Source organism: Pararge aegeria, chromosome 13 (genome assembly GCF_905163445.1).
Source record: "Pararge aegeria chromosome 13, ilParAegt1.1, whole genome shotgun sequence".
NCBI classification, from domain to species: domain Eukaryota; kingdom Metazoa; phylum Arthropoda; class Insecta; order Lepidoptera; family Nymphalidae; genus Pararge; species Pararge aegeria.
In genome coordinates, this window is record NC_053192.1 from 977,238 (window position 1) to 995,029 (window position 17,792).

The 17,792-nt window shown below is 35.8% G+C and overlaps 1 protein-coding gene across 1 annotated transcript in view; it reads right to left on the reverse strand.

The window, feature by feature from the left end:
* LOC120628916 (histone deacetylase 4) overlaps positions 1-17,792 on the reverse strand; it is a 109,529-nt gene that overhangs the window by 17,402 nt on the left and 74,335 nt on the right. Inside the window, 3 exon segments of the mRNA XM_039897586.1 lie at positions 1,447-1,554; positions 5,412-5,483; positions 13,145-13,257. Of these exon segments, the coding sequence (XP_039753520.1) occupies positions 1,447-1,554; positions 5,412-5,483; positions 13,145-13,257 (293 nt within the window).

Sequence of the window (17,792 nt, forward strand, 5' to 3'; positions counted from 1 at the left end):
TTACATTATTTAATTTTAAGTTGACATTGTAATTTAATTTCATAATTTTTGATACCTTAATATTCTGACATTTTGTATAAATTGGAAAAATAATTTTATAATTAAGGTGTTATTATAATTTGCATGCCATAGAATGGCAGATTGTAGCACGTAACTTGTTATGTTTTAGTATAAGATCAAATTTGTTAACCTGCAATCACGCAAATAAAGATTTGAATTTGAATTTGAATTTGAATTTGATACCACACATAAACCTTTCTGTTGAAAGACTCTATCTTTTGCTGAAAACTGCATTAAAATCTGTTCCGTAGTTTAGAATATCGAAGCGTACAAACAGCGGTAGAGACTTTGTTTTAAACTATGTAAGATACGATCCGCATCGCCCATCCCTAGTAGTCGCAGGCTTCGTGTATAAATAGACGTGAATGGCCTAGCCCGTATTCTGCACTTACATCACTCATAATGCGCTCTGGCGACCGCATTAACCTAGCGTGACCCCAATTAGCGGGTGGGAAAACGCCACGCTCTGCCTCGGCCCAAGAGGTGCGGGAAGTCAGTGCGTCTGTGCTCTATGTATAGTTCTTCATTACGCCTTTTTCTTGAACTCTATAGAGACATGTTGAGAAGCTTATTGAGACAACATTGTGAGGTCACAATTGTTGTTATTGGCTAAATCTAGTGCGCTCTTACACAGATTGCGTGTTTGAAAGCATGGCTACCTCCACTTTGTCGCTGTCATGCAACTACAGTTGACCTCTTTTGTATTTGAAATGCAAGACACCAATATCTCGCGAGAATGGTGTCATTCTAATCTTACAGAGTTTAATGTTGTCTGCACATTACCGAACTAGATAGCACCACAAAGATCCTGCATCGAGCTAAAGAAGTGTTCAGAAAAATTGACCATATACCTATACAACTTCCAAAGATGAGAGGTTGGACCGCAGTGCCCGAGCACGATCACCCGCTCGGAGGGAGATCTTCCTACGTTACGATCGAGCGTATTACCAAATATATAATTACAGCATTGCATATTATAATCTTTTTCATTTTATAAAATTCCTGCTTATTCTTCCGCGGCTCATTGCTTTGTTTAATCTTTTACTAGGCCTCATACACTCTTTCATTTAACGCAACCTTAATCCTCATCCCAAAATCCCGATTGTTAAGCCTAAAAGCCTATCAGCGCGCAATATCACAGGAACCGTAATCGAGGGAGTTCAAATTTGCACAGAGCAAACGATTACACGTCTTGAGGACTTCATTAATGTTACGTTGAGTGAGTTACGAGTAATTTATTTTTAAAATTCAAATCAGATCGGCTACTAAAAATTTTAATATTTCATTCTGCGAATGGCCGCAGTTTCACTCTCGCATACCATTATTACAAAACACTTTTATAAAAAAATATTGTAATTATAAATACCGCTATTTCTTGCAAGTTACCTTTAAATGCTGCCTGATCTGTTGCTGGTGCTGCTCGGCCAGCTGCTGCCGCTGCTGTTGGAAGTGCTGCAACAATATCTCTTGTTGCAACTGTTGCTGCTTCTTCAGCTGTAACGTAAAGCGTCACATCAAACATTCTTGTGGCGGTTTACTAGCTCCCACGCAGCCTAGTTAAAGACCTAAGAACAATTCGCATTGCAAACTAATTGCATTGTCCCCTCAGCTCAAATATGATATGAAATCGTTCATAATACCTTTCTGGAGAGTATTCATATTTTTACTTAATAAAATTGGTTAGGATCACAATACAAAATGGAAATAAGCTTTAATGGACATTTAATGTTTAGTTATATTCAGCTCATTGCTTTCTGTAATAATCTTTAAAAAAGTTGACTTTTAATGTAATAAAATAAGACTATATTTTAGATTTCATTGTCACCGTAGATATCTTTGAAATATTTATTTGTAATGTGAAAATATGAATATTTTGACTCCGAAAATATCAAATCTGAGTCAAAGTTCAATGGGTGAACATATAAAACACCGCACAAAAAGTTCTTTTCTTACGCAGAAATTGTTCTCACGTCCTTTAACATGAACAGGTTGTATATGAAACTTAAACGAAATTGATAATACAAAAATCATAATTGATTGATTTTAGTCTTAATATTCTTAGTTAAATTTAAGTTTCACGTACAGTCGAATTATCATTAATTTGTTAATTTTAATACACACAACACAGTTGTTTCAAATCACTTCAAAGCGGTTTTCATCTGTGAGATAAGCACGTCTACATACATTATGTTAGTCTACGCAGTAGTCTTGCCAAACACAATAGACGGCTCTATGCTATCCATTAGATGTGACCACAGACAATTGCCATGCGATGTTATCAAACAATAGTAGTCTCCTCGGAGGTCGCAGATTGAATCTAGTTCGTTAATAATATAAATAGTTGATCGATATCTCGAAGACAGTTCTGTTATGGTTATTGCTGCGTTACTGTAGAGTGCGTAAGAGAGTATATATAGATTTAATGCTGAGATCACCAAATGTTTTAAGCCCCTGCTTGACTAGTATTGTGTAATTACAGCTGGTGTAATCATGCAATTCACTTAAATTATAATTAATTTTCTAACCATTATACACATGGAAAGCCAAAATTTGAATCATGAATTGAAGAAAATGAGATTAATTATCGTTGACATCTCATGGAACCCTAATTTTTGACCCCTGTGTTTCGATATAGCCCATTTTGGATACCATCTACTTTAATGTAACTAAGTTATAGCGTATCAAGACTCGACGGCTTGTTTTTTCACATACGAGATGTGTGTCTAACAAAATCATGGAATAAACATGATTACGGTAATTTAAAAGTATTTAGGTACCATAAGAACTAAGGCTTACGCTGCAATACCACAACCCAGACCTTCGTGAAAAAAAAACTATGTTGCACAAAGTTTTGATGAATGATAAGCCATGCGTTTCGGTAAGCTATTAATTTATGTAGAAAAAGACTTTAAGCTTTTACTGGAAACAATTTTTGAAACCGAGGTCTGGTTTATCCAATTCTTTAACTCGGAATTCGTGGTTTAATTGTCAACTTCCGGAGCTAGCGCTAAACAGCGGGTGATCGATGGTTACATGAATGAAATGTTGTTAAAAGTACTGCGGCCAAGTGGAGGTTGGCCAACTCTCTACCTACGACTTTTATATGCCAGAAATTAATAACACATTCCAAGTGTTATTTTCGCTCACTTTTATTCGATACTACAAACCCATTTCTCTGGATCAAGGGTAATTTGTGAAATGGCAACGCATCTATTTTTTTTTGTCCTAAACGTAGCGAACCACTGTTATGTCAGAGTAAAATGGACCTAATTTGCCTTGCTTTACAGTTTAAGTTCCCCAACATTCCTAAAACAATGCTACGAGCGAAATGTTTGTAAAATACAAATCGGCAGTATAAGAAGTACGACTCTACAAGAGGGGGCATTCATCATATTAACCCATTACCATGGCCCAATACAGAGCGCGGGTCTCCTCCCAATGAGGAGGGGTTAAGGCCGTAGTCTACCACGCTGGCCCAGTGCGGACTAACAACTTTGCAAAGCAACCCTCCAGGCTCCGCATCATTATTTACTTATCAATCAAAAACAAATGTTTTTAGTAACCTAGATCTGTCAAATTAGTTTGAAGTTGACCAATTTTGACGTTTGGCCCTCTTATATCAAATGATAGATTTACGGTAACGTATATGTGACGTTATTACATGAAAACTTGCACTCTAAGCCTACAGAACCCTGATGCTTGATGACATTGAAATCATACCATGCTTTGACACCAGGTACATGCTGTTAAAAACACGTGTAGGTATGATTTTAATGTCTTAGATCGTGGTCCTCATTGTAAATTTTGCAACAGTCAAATATTACACACAGATTAGTTATCAAAAGAATATAAAAAAGAGAGTCATATTCAAACAAAAACATAGTTTTATGCAGTACGGAAAAAAAACATAAAAGAACACAAGATGCCTTATCACTTATCAGATATGTATAAAATGACTGCTTTTGCGGATACCGAATCTTAGCTTATTATGGAACATTACGTGTATGGTAATTACTGGGATTTGGGAGAGTGAGAGATTGAATTGTCACTGACGTACGAGTAAGTCAAAAAATAGCCTAGTATAGCCTTCCTATAAAATTTACAATTCGGGCATTTATATAATAATTAGGTTTTAAAAGGTACATTTATAGAGTTGGGCCTATTTGTATAAAGAAATAAGGTTACAAAAGTCTCTGTTATCCGTCTGTCCGTCCGTTTGTCAACGTACACTGTGTATATCATACCATGTGGCAGGGAGAGTTGAAATTTTCACAGAATGTATTTTCCAACTGGATCCACACAACAGTTGAAAATTATAGGGGGGTACAGGGTTCTTTTTTTTTGGTCTTTATGTAACTATGTAATGTTTTATATGCCTCGCGACCTGAACGCCAACCCTTCGTGAGAAAGTTCAAGCAGCACTTAGCCGGTTCTTAACCGATTCCACAAAGTTGTAATCGAAATTCAATATTTATATTTACTGATGGGAACGATAGTTTCTTAAGTAATAGAAATAATGCATACAAACTCTTTTGCTTTATAATATCTAGTTTAAGTTTCAAAGATTAATTCATTTATTTTAATTATTTGTGAACAATAACATAATTTAACCGCTAATGAATGAAACTATGATCACTGTAAAAGTATGACAGTGATCACGCCCACCTCCGAGACTTTAAAATAGGCTTTAAATTTTGGAGCATTTGTTAACCTTTTTAATATTAGTATCGATAAGTACACGAAAGTTAAAATGGATTGGCTAAAGTAAATTAAAAATCAAATATGTATACGTAAACAACTAGGTCGAGAAATTAAATATACATACCTACTTGTAGTAATAAATAAATCACAATAGTATTAGCAGTATTGCCATATGGCACATACTACACTTATTGTCATACCGGCTAATTTAGAAAGCGTCGTGGAGCCCGCGGGTGTATCATTAAAACTTGCTTAATATAGCTCATGGTATCTTGCCAACATTTGAAATTACTCTCATTGTATTAAAATTACGAGAGGAATATTCTCGGATCGTAGCGCGGGAAGTTAAAGCAAATGAATGAAGTTAAAGCGTTCACCCATTTCAATAAAAAACAGTTGTGCATTCTTATGCATTATGGCCCACATTACTACAGTAATAACATTGTAGCCGGAGTCCATGGGGGAAAATATTCGTGAAATGCAATTCGCGGGATGGGACGGGTTAATAACTTTTCCTAAAACTGTTAGAATAATTATAGTGTATTTTTGTTGTTGTTTGTAATGTTCCAGAATAGCATTTATCAGTGTAGTGGTTGAATTTGACACGGTCTCTTCTGTACACGCACACATATGTATAATTAAGGACTCACTTGCAACAGGAAATTATTGTCTAAAGACTGTTTCGCCCTCTCCGCGATATGGTTCTTTCTCGGGCTCTGACTCTGACAAGGAGAGGAAACACATGTAGATATACCACTCGCCTACTTACCACGCCGCGACCATCCGCTGGAGTCTAGCTTTGAAATATTAAAAGTATTTCTTAACGTAAAGTTTTATAGAAAGAGGTAACAAAATGCAACTCGAAACAATATGTTATTGTATATATCGATACAATTCGAAAAAGAGGCGAACATAAATAATGTACTTTTATTCTTTATCCTTTTTTTTAAATCTAATGATTTAAGGGACTTTTATAGGTTACCTTTATGTCAGCCCCATCGTTACGTACAATATGAATCCAAAATACACATACAAAATAATGTACTTAGTTTTATTATTATACTAGCGACCAGAGTGGTTATTACGTATCAAACAACAGATCATTGCTGTCAAACTGTGGGTACTTCTAACGCATGTAGCGATACTTCTTTGGCGTAACGAGATTCTACGTTTCTACGTTTTCTACGTTTGTAGTAAAAAAAGGTTTGTAATGTATTTAACATTGAATGTTTTATTATAACGCATTATCTGTATATTATAAGTATTTATGTATGTTACTCATAAATATTCATCAGTTATCTGAGTACCCATAACACAATACTTTGGGGCTAGATTGCGATGTGTGTATTTTAGTAATATATTTATTTATTTGATTTATCGAAAACGTACTCATATGTACTACGGCCGATCCAACTCTATTGAAAAGTCGATTTCATCGAAAGTATAATTATGTCATAAATATTGTCATCTAAATTTGATACGGAAATTTACATATGATATATATTTGCAACGATTATCTGCAACCGACGAAGTAACCTTACCACTTGCAGGCCGTTAAAGATTTTCGCAATATAGTACAGATTTTTTTTATATTTCCATAGTAAATTTTTAATAAGGAACTGAGTTATTGAATACGTTTGTTGTTTCAGATCTGTAGATTCACGTATAACGTAGCCTTGATAGAGGCACAATATGGCAAATACATATACAAAACGGTGCCGTGTTGGCGTCTGCGCATATTTCTGGCGTCGCGAACATTATTTTGGTGCGATGGAAAAAAGAAATGGCGGGCGTAGGAATGCGTGCGGGCCTGGAATAGCCCGCGCGGACGGATGTTTTGCGCGCGACGGTGGGCGGCGGCCGCGTCAAAATATAGAATTTTCTTTTTAAACCGACTACGGCGAAACAATGGGCTGATGGCTAAACATTCATATTAAAACCTCAATTTTTTGGGTACAAGTGAGCATCATAGTGATATAATTGTTCGAAACAAATGCATTGGTGACTTATAGGAAAAATAAGTATCTGTAAGAGGCTCTGTACTGTAACCATTTAGGTTTAGTGTAAGGTTTTTAGCCACTCCCGCACTCGTTTTCCTCTCACGTCCAATGGCTGTCCGGTAGAAAATACTTTAGCAATACCCCCGCCGTTCTTATAATTCATTTCTATACAATAAAATACCCATGTAGAAAATCTTTTTCGAAGGCTCTTCATGGAATATTCTAAAAGAACCGCGAGCATGCGCCTAAATTTTACGCCCAACTTATTTTATACTTCTACAAAGGATTTTGCTAACAGATACCCTGTGGCAACCAATGGGCTCAGTGTTCTTTGCCTATGAAATTTAATTACGCAAAAAATTCAGGTCACGACGTCAAATTTATAACCTCTCAATACGAGAACGGTTAAGTTTGTCGTCTCAAATTGCAGTATAACAAGTTTGCCACGATTTGTCTGTCCGCGAGAGTACAGAGCACCTGACGTTCAAATCTTCTCATTGAATCATGCGCCGATAGTGATCGCGACGCCGCTTTGTTTTGACATTTCAATTACCGACGACGCCACAATGTCACGGCGCTTATTCGTTGAGTAACCCAATTTGTTCGTACACCTACTTTTTTCATGTCGTTATGGCTTATGACCTCGTATTACAGGATTGTTTTGTTTGTCTGTCGAGTAACTGTCTAACCGCCCTCGTATCTCAGGAAACACGTTATGATAGTATAGCCATTAAAGCCAACCTGCATTGGAGGTATCAAATCTTTAACACCTCTCTCCGATACTCCTACAGGAGAGAGGTGTTATTTGAGTGTATATTGGGGTGTACATTGAGTCCTATGCAGTGGCGTGCACTCCATACATGCACAAAAGCACTGCATACCCTGAAATTTTTATATGACTCATAAATGCGAAGGATTTTTCCATTTTATGGCACCTTCCTTCTTTATGCATACCCTGGTCAAAAACCCAGTGCACGCCACTGGTCCCAGCAGTGGGACATAAATAGGCGATAATTAACATTTATACTATAGATAGATAATCAACACTTTTTTTTATTTGAATACATTTTGTTATTTGTCAATCCAATCGAGAAGTAGGTTTTTTTATGTTTTTACTGGAGACGCTATCTCCAGAAATATGATTTAGAAATCATAAAATTCACGGTGCATTCAGTTTGAGACATTTTGGTGCACCGCATCCCGTTTATTTCAGGGAAATACAAGTAGATATGAGCATTAGATCTGACGTGTAAATAGCTTGGATTCATTCCAGGGATAAATGCACTTTTGAAGTGTTTTGCACCGAGTTGTAAATGCGAAACTTTCGTATGTTTATTACGAACGCAATATCGTAGAGCGCGCTCCGGTGCCTTTCAACGTTTTAGCGCAGTGCAATAACTTTTATCTCGCAGACGGGAAGGCGGCGTACCTTTTACTACCTTTGTAAGTTTTAATTATAATATTTTATCAGATTATCTGATACAATGAAGAGCGCTCGAGGCAGCGGGCCAAAGTGTCTCGTCTTCATTGAGAGGAACTCTCTCGCAGCCAAACAGCTGCAGTGCCGGTATTTTTACATCACCAACCGGATATTTGATCCTATCAGCGGCGGGCGATAACGGGCGAATGTTTTCAAATTTGCAATACCGCTGAGCGTTATATTTACGGATTCCCTGAGGCCGGATCGACACGCTTGCTAAAATTATCCCCCGGATTATACACGGACGCGTGTAAATATAGTATCTACATGTGTGCAGATGGTCGGACCACGTTCCGAGTTTATGTACGTGTGTTTGTATGTATGTCTTTATTTATAACGCGTGCTCGGAAATTTATAAAAATATCCCATCCCATTTTTAAAACCGAGAGTCGAGACGAAGCACGCTGCACTCAGAAAAGGTCAGGGTAAATTGGACTATCTGCACCATCCTCACTAATATTATAAATGTGAAAGAGTGTTTGTTTGCTTGTTCTTCCTTAACGCCCAAACTAAGCAACCAATCAAATTGATTTTTTGCATAGAGCTAGTTGGAAGGACGGAGAGTAACATAGGCTTCTTATAATCCAAGGAAAACAACGGTTCTACAACCATAATAAACGCAGACGAAGAACGCGGGACAGCTAGTTAATAATGATTACGAAAATTTAAAGATACACACAACCCTTACTGAGTCGAGTATCCACATATCCCTGATTACTTACAAAGGAAAGGCCTATGATTGGCAGTGAGTCATCAATAAGACTGATTATGATGAATATACCGGGAAATGTCAAACTACGCAAACAGTGTTAAATAAAGTTAATTACCGAATACATTCAAGCGATCACTATTATTTTCGGAACGACAATTTTCATGTCTAAATATCATTAACTCCTAAAATATATTAATAACTCCATAACTCACAACATGCTCTTGTTTTCAGAATCGACCGGTACCGAGAAACTGGTCGGATAACAGACGCCAACGGGCGAGTCTTTTTTTCCGTAGGAAATATTTCGTAGTGAAAAATTATAATATTTTTATATTATACAACCCTGCTTTGGAATCGTGCGACTTTTCGGTTGCTAACCGGACACTGGTGGCGAACTTCATTCTTAATACGAAATTTGTTACGAAATTCCAACCACAACTGCCAAATCTAGACCTTTGTATAGTTATATATATTATTATTATATATTCACATTAAACCAAGCCCCGAGGCGGTGTTTATATGATTTGATTTTTTTGAAAAAATATAACGAGAGTATTTAAGGCGGATTTTCGGATCACCAAATATATTTTGATTGAGAATTTAACATTGCGGCAGTTTTCTATATATGTTTCAAAACACTTTTTATTTTATCGACAGAGTTAGTTGGTAATCGACAGCTGACGTGCCGCTAATAAACAAGCAAAAAATCTACGATTATTAATATTTGTGTTGGTATAACTGACAGCGGAGCAAATGTAAAGTGCCGTTATTTCGAAATAGCAGACAGGCCGTTTTGAATATAATAATTAGTGTAGATGTAAATAAATAAAAATAAAATAAAATGATTTTATTTCAGATCGGGGACCCACATACAAAATTTAGAGGTTAACACAAAATAAATAAATAAAGAAAAAAAACCAGTAAGTAATTAAAATTAAGATATACTATAAGTCTTAAGTATTACCCAATAATTAACAGTTATTTAATGTGATAACATTTAGTTGCATTTATTTCGTTTTATATAACGATTGGTTTAAATACCAACTTATTTAATGTATCCTCACTTGATTTATACCTACAATCATGAATTGAGAACAATAAAACATATAGTTCAAATTTACAAGTTGACAAAATTACATCTAACAATTACTATTATGTTTGTAGCATAACTAAGATAGTTTCAGAATTCAAATCCTGATGGCGAACCATTGGCTATAAGCATTCTCGAACAACAACTCTTTGAGATCTGAGGTAACTGGCTCCACAATTATTTTTGCCTTGAAGTATTTTAATAGAGAACTTGAGGAAAAAACATAACCAGTTTGGTAGTTTGATTTAAAAAAATATATATATTTCGTAGTCTAGACGAAGCGAGCAAATTTCAAAAACAACCATAAAAGTTATTTTAGTTAAGAATCGTAAAAAAAAAAAATATTTTAACTACTGATTGGTAGAACGTCATTCACTTTGTTATTTTAATTAATACATCGAATTTACGAAAAATGTCTGAAAAAAAATTTTTTTTTACATGCTTCATTCATTAAAAATACAAATATATTTCTTATCTTTAATAGGGGAGCTGTGTTACTCTAACATCGGTTTGGAATGCAGATCCTAACGAGATATACCTATAAAACGACAAGGTTGTACCGTAAGAATTTTAAACTGTTCATGTATCAATGCCGTTTATAACGCCATGTAATTAACCCGGCTTGGCCGCCGGCTTTGCAAAGATGTAAAGCCGCCGGCTTTGCAAAGATGTAAAGCCGCCGGCTTTGCAAAGATGTAAAGCCGCCGGTGGTGTGTAGCGTAGAATCGAAATTCCGGTAAACAATATTTATTTTCAGAATGATGCTAATCTATACTTATAATAAATCTGTAACTGGAAGATTTGTGTACATTTAATATATTTTGAAAATTTTGACCGGGGGATGCTTTATAAACGATACTGAGTCCAAAACAGATTTTTATTTAATTTTTTCTGTCTGTCTGTCTGTCTGTCTGTCTGTCCGGGCATCACGTGAAAACTACTGAACGGATTCAAATAAAATTTGGTATAGTTGTAGCTGATATTCCGGGTCAACATATAGGATACTTTTTATCCCGATAAACAGTGAGTTTCCTCCGGGAAATGGGATGAAATTTTTTATCAATATTACTTCATACCTCCGTTAAATTTGAATCGATTGTAATAATTCTGTTTTTATTTGAAAGTGTATATTAAGCATGTATTGTCTAATTTTAATGAAGATCTAATAAATATTGTCGGATATAAAGGACGTAAATCTTCACTGATAACAGCACGTCGCAAGTCATGGGACAACGATCGAATGCAAGCGTACCATCCTGGAACAGCTCATAGGCTTCTTTTTATCCCGGAAAAGCAAACAACTCATACACAGGATAGCATCGCTTTTTTCCGCATTTGTCTTTCGAAATCCGCGCAACGCAGTTTTAGATTGACGAGGTATTTTTAGATAGGCATAGTTGAAATATTATCAAGCTTTTGAGTTTGTTTAGTTGAACGCGCTAATCTCAGAAAACGCTGTTTTGATTAAGATTTTTTTTGGATTGGTAGTATCAATTAAGGCTGTATAACATCACGCTACGACAAAAAAGAGAGAAATTCCGATGCGTGCGATGCGTGAACAGTAAACGTTACGCCAAACTACGGATATATGAGGTAAGTACATCGGAATTGTTTCTTTAAAGTTCTATAAAACAGTCCGCGACAACATACGACTACTTTTTGAAGTTGACTCATTCGCGGTCGAAGGCGCGCGGGTCCGCTAGTTTCTTATATAATAAGTTCTTGTTTGTTAACTCTTTCTCTGATGTATTTTCATTACCTGGACTCCAAGGCGTATTACGGTGTGGTAAACAGTTTACTATGCCCTTCAAATAAGTGTACGACCAACAAAACCTTTTAATAGTAGTAGTCGTTAAATTAGTTAATTTACCTATAGTATAATGAGATAGGTTTAAGCTTTTGAAAAATAAAAAGCAGCTGTAGAATTCACAGAAAAAATACGAACGATACGCTATAAAAATAGGAGTTTATGTATTTTAATTTCGGCCATTACATAGTTATGCTGAATACCAAAACTGTATACTAAATTCAATTTACATTTTATTGAAGTTCATTAAAATATTAAATTTATCTCAATCCAGTGACAGTACTTAATTGTACTTGTACACCATATTTTTAGAACATACGAGTAAAAGTTTGTGTATCAATACTAATGCGTTTTTATCACTAATCACGATTTTTAAAAACAAGAAGACCGAAATAATACAGTTATAAGATTAGCAAAGTTTAATTTTATCCAGTATTTATAAGTATGAGTAGCTTTAGTTTTAAGTTTACAAATATGGTTATCGCCATCATCTCACTACCGTGTAATTCTCATGTGATGTACGCATCAAAAGTGCTACCTATGGGCCTACTTGAATAAAGGTATTTTTGAGTTTGACTTTATGATCCCACGTGTTTCCATAATTAAACTAGATATTAGATTCGAGATGTTCATTAATCTTTCGCGGCTTTTCATTAATATGTGCTAATGAATAAAACAATAATTTAAGAATTACTACTTTTATGACAATTCATATTGTAGCCAGATATATTTAGGATTAAGACTATCGGCCTGTAAACTCCATAGCTGATAATTGCAGTTGTACACTTGATTTGGAAAGCATAGTAAGGCAGCAAATTCGGAACGGCGGAGTTTAGAGCGGTGAGTCTTGCATTGTATTGAGAGTCCATAGACAATGATAATCTAAAGCCTACGCCACAACAACTGGTCTAGCCCGCGTCCAATCACAAGAAACTTGTTTTTTTTTATAGTAGGTAATAATTGACGGACTAAGCAGATGGTCCATCTGCACCGGCAGCACTACAAGGAGCAAATCCTGCAACGTGCTGCCCTGTGTCCATAAACCTGAGGCATACGGTACGGCAACTACGGTACCGACCAAAGGTGCCATGGTTACCGCTTTGCGGCAGAATAAACGTTGTGAAAAAACTTCTACGAAATTCTTGTTGTGATTACACATCGCGCTAACCCGGGCTGGACGCGTTGGTTGGTTGAGGCTTAGCTTAACAGACACCTCAATGCAAGCCTGTATGTTCCGTCCGGTTTGAATTGGTAATGCGTTCGACAGAGGTTGCAGTAGGGTGGCAGGTCTCACCTGCATAATCTGGTGGTGGAAGCTGGAGTCTGCGGGCAGGTGCGACGCGTGCGGCGGGGACGGCGTGTGGTGCGGCGAGCCCTCCGCACCGCTGGCGCTCTCGTGCGCCATCTCTGTAACCACAACGTTTTTATGACACCTTTTTTCTTTAAAGGCCTAAAATAAACTAAACCATTTTCATCATCATCATTTCACTCATTGTATTGTATTGTATTGTATTGCATTTCAGACTACAAAGGTCCCTTTGTAAGAAATTCACAATAAACTTTATATATAGATATAAAGTTAGTTAATATAATGAATATTACTATATACTAAAGTTAAAAACACCGTCCTTCAGAACAATATTGCAGCTGCTCTCGATCCTACGTTTGTGGGACGCGATATTTTTTCTGATAATTGCGATTAAGCCATCAACTCTGTTCTCCGCAAACATACCAAACGCACTACAGTTTTCTGAAGATATTATTATTATATTGTTATGTTTTTTGGTAGGAGGCTTCGGCTGTGGCAAGTTACCACCGTAGGAACAAAAGCGGCAACGTTTAAGGATTTTAAGGTGGCGTTGCCATACCATGCTATTTGACTATATGCAATCTTAGCCTGCAACATATTTCCCCAACAAGTGATATAGCAGTCGAAGGCAAACTTGTGTTGAACTAAAAAATACACACCCATTCCTCGAAATAGGTGTCTTAACGACTAAACTTAACTACGACTAAAAGGAGAAACCTCGGGCTTTAACACAATATGGTTGTGGTACTCATAGACTTGTAGTATTTTAATTCCTTCTCTCATTATATAAAATTTCGCAACCTTCTTAAACAGAAGAATTCTAAGACGGTTCTTTTTGTGTTTTTACCATAAGGTTTCAAAAAAATGTTTGTTAACAAACTAATAAGGTTAAAGGTCTAAGCTAAGGTCTCTTGGTTTCTGCGTTTCTATAAGTTATTAAATAAAATGTCTTCCAATAAATTAGGATAAAAAAGGTAATAGTCCAAGCCAAGCACAGCGCTGTGCTCACCTAAGGGTGTACGAATAAATGTGACCTACATCGGTGGGGAAAGGGACCGGGGGGGGGGGCTATTTATAGAATTCTAAATTTAGAAGCGACCCGGATCGTGCTCTTTACTTATTGGATATGATTCCTATCAGTTATATTTTATTGTTGACCATTATTAAAAAAAAATATATCTGTTAGTATTAGGTTTCTAATAATACAATGAAGCTCATGTCAAAGTATGTTTATTGGTGTGTCTGGTGTGTGTGGTGTCTTGGTGTCAACAGAAGTGATTTTTTGCGAACAAAGAGTGTTTCTGTGTTCTTGTTCAGGAATAACAAACCATTACCGCAGATGAATTTTCGAACCTAACCAAATACTTATTCAAAGAACCACAAATCGTTAACATTCTACGAACCCGGAAAAAGCTACTGGCACTGTAGCACATCTACGAAATCTACTACGGGAGTCTACGTCACCGTTTTTAAACTTTAGGAATGTTTTTATGCTACATAGATATAGAACCTATTATAAATAAATTTTAAAAAGTTTTGGTTTTTATTATTATTTTATATTCATATTCATTAAAATATGGAATAATATAACATGTAGTTTAATAAACAACATACTTTTCAACTATCATATAATTATAATAACTGCGTAACATTTAATATGCAAAGCGTTTATCAAACGTACCTATTTATATTTCTTACAAATGTTATATTTTTTTTACACAAAAGTAGGATATGACGAACCATTTTCGCACAACCATTCTGCACGTGTCAAACAGCAGTCCGCATTAGAAGTTATCGTGAAATATGTTAATGTATGCAGAATTAATAGGACGACATAGGTATTATGTGTACGTACATATACGATCAAGATAATGTGATATTATAAATAGATTAGGCAAATGTTAGCGTTCAGCTACCCACACTACGCCATGCTGTATCTACGGATGTCTATATTAAGCCGAGATCTAGTCGACGATAACGGATCAGCGATTAAGATAATGGTGACAGATTTAAATTTAAATCGGTACATATATATATCACTTACAGTTATTTGCTACTAACACATAACTTAGACAGCATTGCATAACATTATGTAATTCACATGTTCCATTCTAGTTTGACATTAACCTAGTTATAAAAAACTATTGCTATTAATTAAGTTTAATTAACACTAGCTTTTGCTCGCGACTTCGTCCGCGTTTGTTTTTGATTTTAAAGCATATTTTAAGTTGTGTATTCTTGTGAAAAATAATCGAGTGTCATCGAAATCGCTTTATGTGGTTAAATGATGTTATCAGTTATATAAACGCTTTATAGTCATTTATATAAGCATTAAAAAATACCCTTTGTATTTATATATGATATCGTATAACCTAGTTTTTAAAACCAGTAGTTTTCCAAAAACTGGTATCAATAACACAAAACTACTAACTTTATCAGCATATTACCTTCTCCGTTCTGTTAATAGGATAAAGATCTTTGAGCAAAGTTTTTTATATTTTATTAATGGTTTAATTGGCTGGTTTTAACTTCTTTACGGCTTCAAAGCTATTTTATATTAATACCAAAGAGCAAAACACAAAGCGTGCCCCGCGCCCTGCACCCCGCACCCCCCAGGTATAAAAATAGACAACAAACGCGACAAGTGAAGGACGCGCCCCGCCCGTAAACATACATTCGTCTCCCTTGCACGGATCGATTTATGCAATGCGAGAGTGAAATGGAAAACAATACACTTCTAATTTATGGAAATCTATTTTTAGACTACGCACGCGAGCACTTAAACGAGCCTGCCATAGTTTTGTTCGCGGAAAATGTGTTTTTTCCTTGGAAACTTTATATGGGTTTCCTAACGCTTATGCGTACACTGAGTCAGACAAAGACTGTGTACGTGATAAGTCAAATTCGGCAAATATTCGCAGGAGACATTTTCTTCACAGGGAAAAGACAAAATGTTTGACTTCTCCAACAGATTTTACCATTCTTAGAGCACGGATGGAAGTAAAACTATGGTTTCTACGCGACATCGAACCGGCGCGCTAAATCGTTTAGCGGCAAGTCTTTGTCGGTAGGGTGGTACTACCACTAACAACGGCAGAAGCCTCCGACAAGACCAGACCAGAGAAAATTCAGAAATTATAAATTTCAAATAGAAATCAGGACCTCCCGCTTAAATTCACAGCGCTAACCGCCGCGTCAGGGAGTTCGTCGAAAATCACATTACCACCTCGTACTACAGGTGGGTTATTAGTTACGGCTGGTAACACACGCATCCTGGAGGACGGAAGGTAAAATTGTTGTTCGCACACGAGTCAGCCGAAGGCCTCGGTTTTCTTTTTTTTTTTTAATCAGTTATATAATATCGGATGATGACCTCGAGACGTCTTTGGACTTTAGTATGCCTTGCCTCGCTACCAATTTGCATGTTAAATAGGCTGCTAAAGCTGTTTAAATATAACATGTTTAATTTTTTTTTTTCAACACAGTAATTTAAATACTGACTTTAAATAATTTATTAAAACACATTTAACCAATCGTGGTTACTACACGATTGATGGATTCCTTAACGAGGCTGCTTGGAAGCATGCCACTCCGCTCTCATCTCACACAAAACAGAAACATTCTAAAGATTGTTAAACTATAAAATGATGTTGGAAAAGAGCAATCTGCTGAGTTTTTTGCCGGCTCTTCTCAGTGGAATCTGCCTTCCGAACCGGTGGTAGAGTCACTACAAAGAGACTGACTTGTCTTGACTGAATACTTAAAGTAAATGTTTTTTAATTTTTTTTTGTTCATTTATGATAGTGTAAGAACAAGCAAGAATTAGGCTATGAAATACAAAAAAGGCTATATATTCTCTGGAACTACCAGTCGAATTTGACAATTCGACTGGTAGTTCCAGAGATTAGCGCTCAAATAACATACCAAAAACAAATTCTGCTTTATTATTAGTATAATAGAGATAGACACAAGATGTTCCACCATTACACAATTCATTAACTTCCAAACGAATATTAATCATACATTTTGTCATTCGTCATTCACTTCTGACTGCAAATATTTTAATGATATGTACTCAAGTGCGTCTAGTAATATGTCACGAACGAACTAATACTATGTTGCGTTTATAATATATTTAATTAGTTCAGCCAGTGATCGGAATAGATTAGAGTAAAATTGCATTAAGTTTGAAAACTAAGTAAGCAGTATCAATAATGTGAGTAATGTACATATTATATGAACACATTAAAAATTAAAAAGTTAGCCATATTTTTAACAAGGTATCTGTTTGTTCGGGACATGCTTGTCTCGGGAATGGCTGAACCAATTTCGATGAGACTATTAAAGGCGGGCCTTAAAGTAGTTATAAAGGCAACTATTTATATCGGAAAGTCTCTTTAAGGAGCCAAAGTTGATAGACGGTAAATTAATTATTGAGTTATTATAGGATTATCGCAGCAAAATCTCTTTACTCTCCCTTTTCTGCATTGGTCATTACACAATATGTTATAAGTATAAGGGCAACTCGACGAGTGTAAGTATTTGCAAAATACTAATAAAAATAAGAAGTATTTTTTGTTTTATCTTTATTATGATCTATGTTTCGTTTTATTTTTTGGTTCAAAGGTTTCTT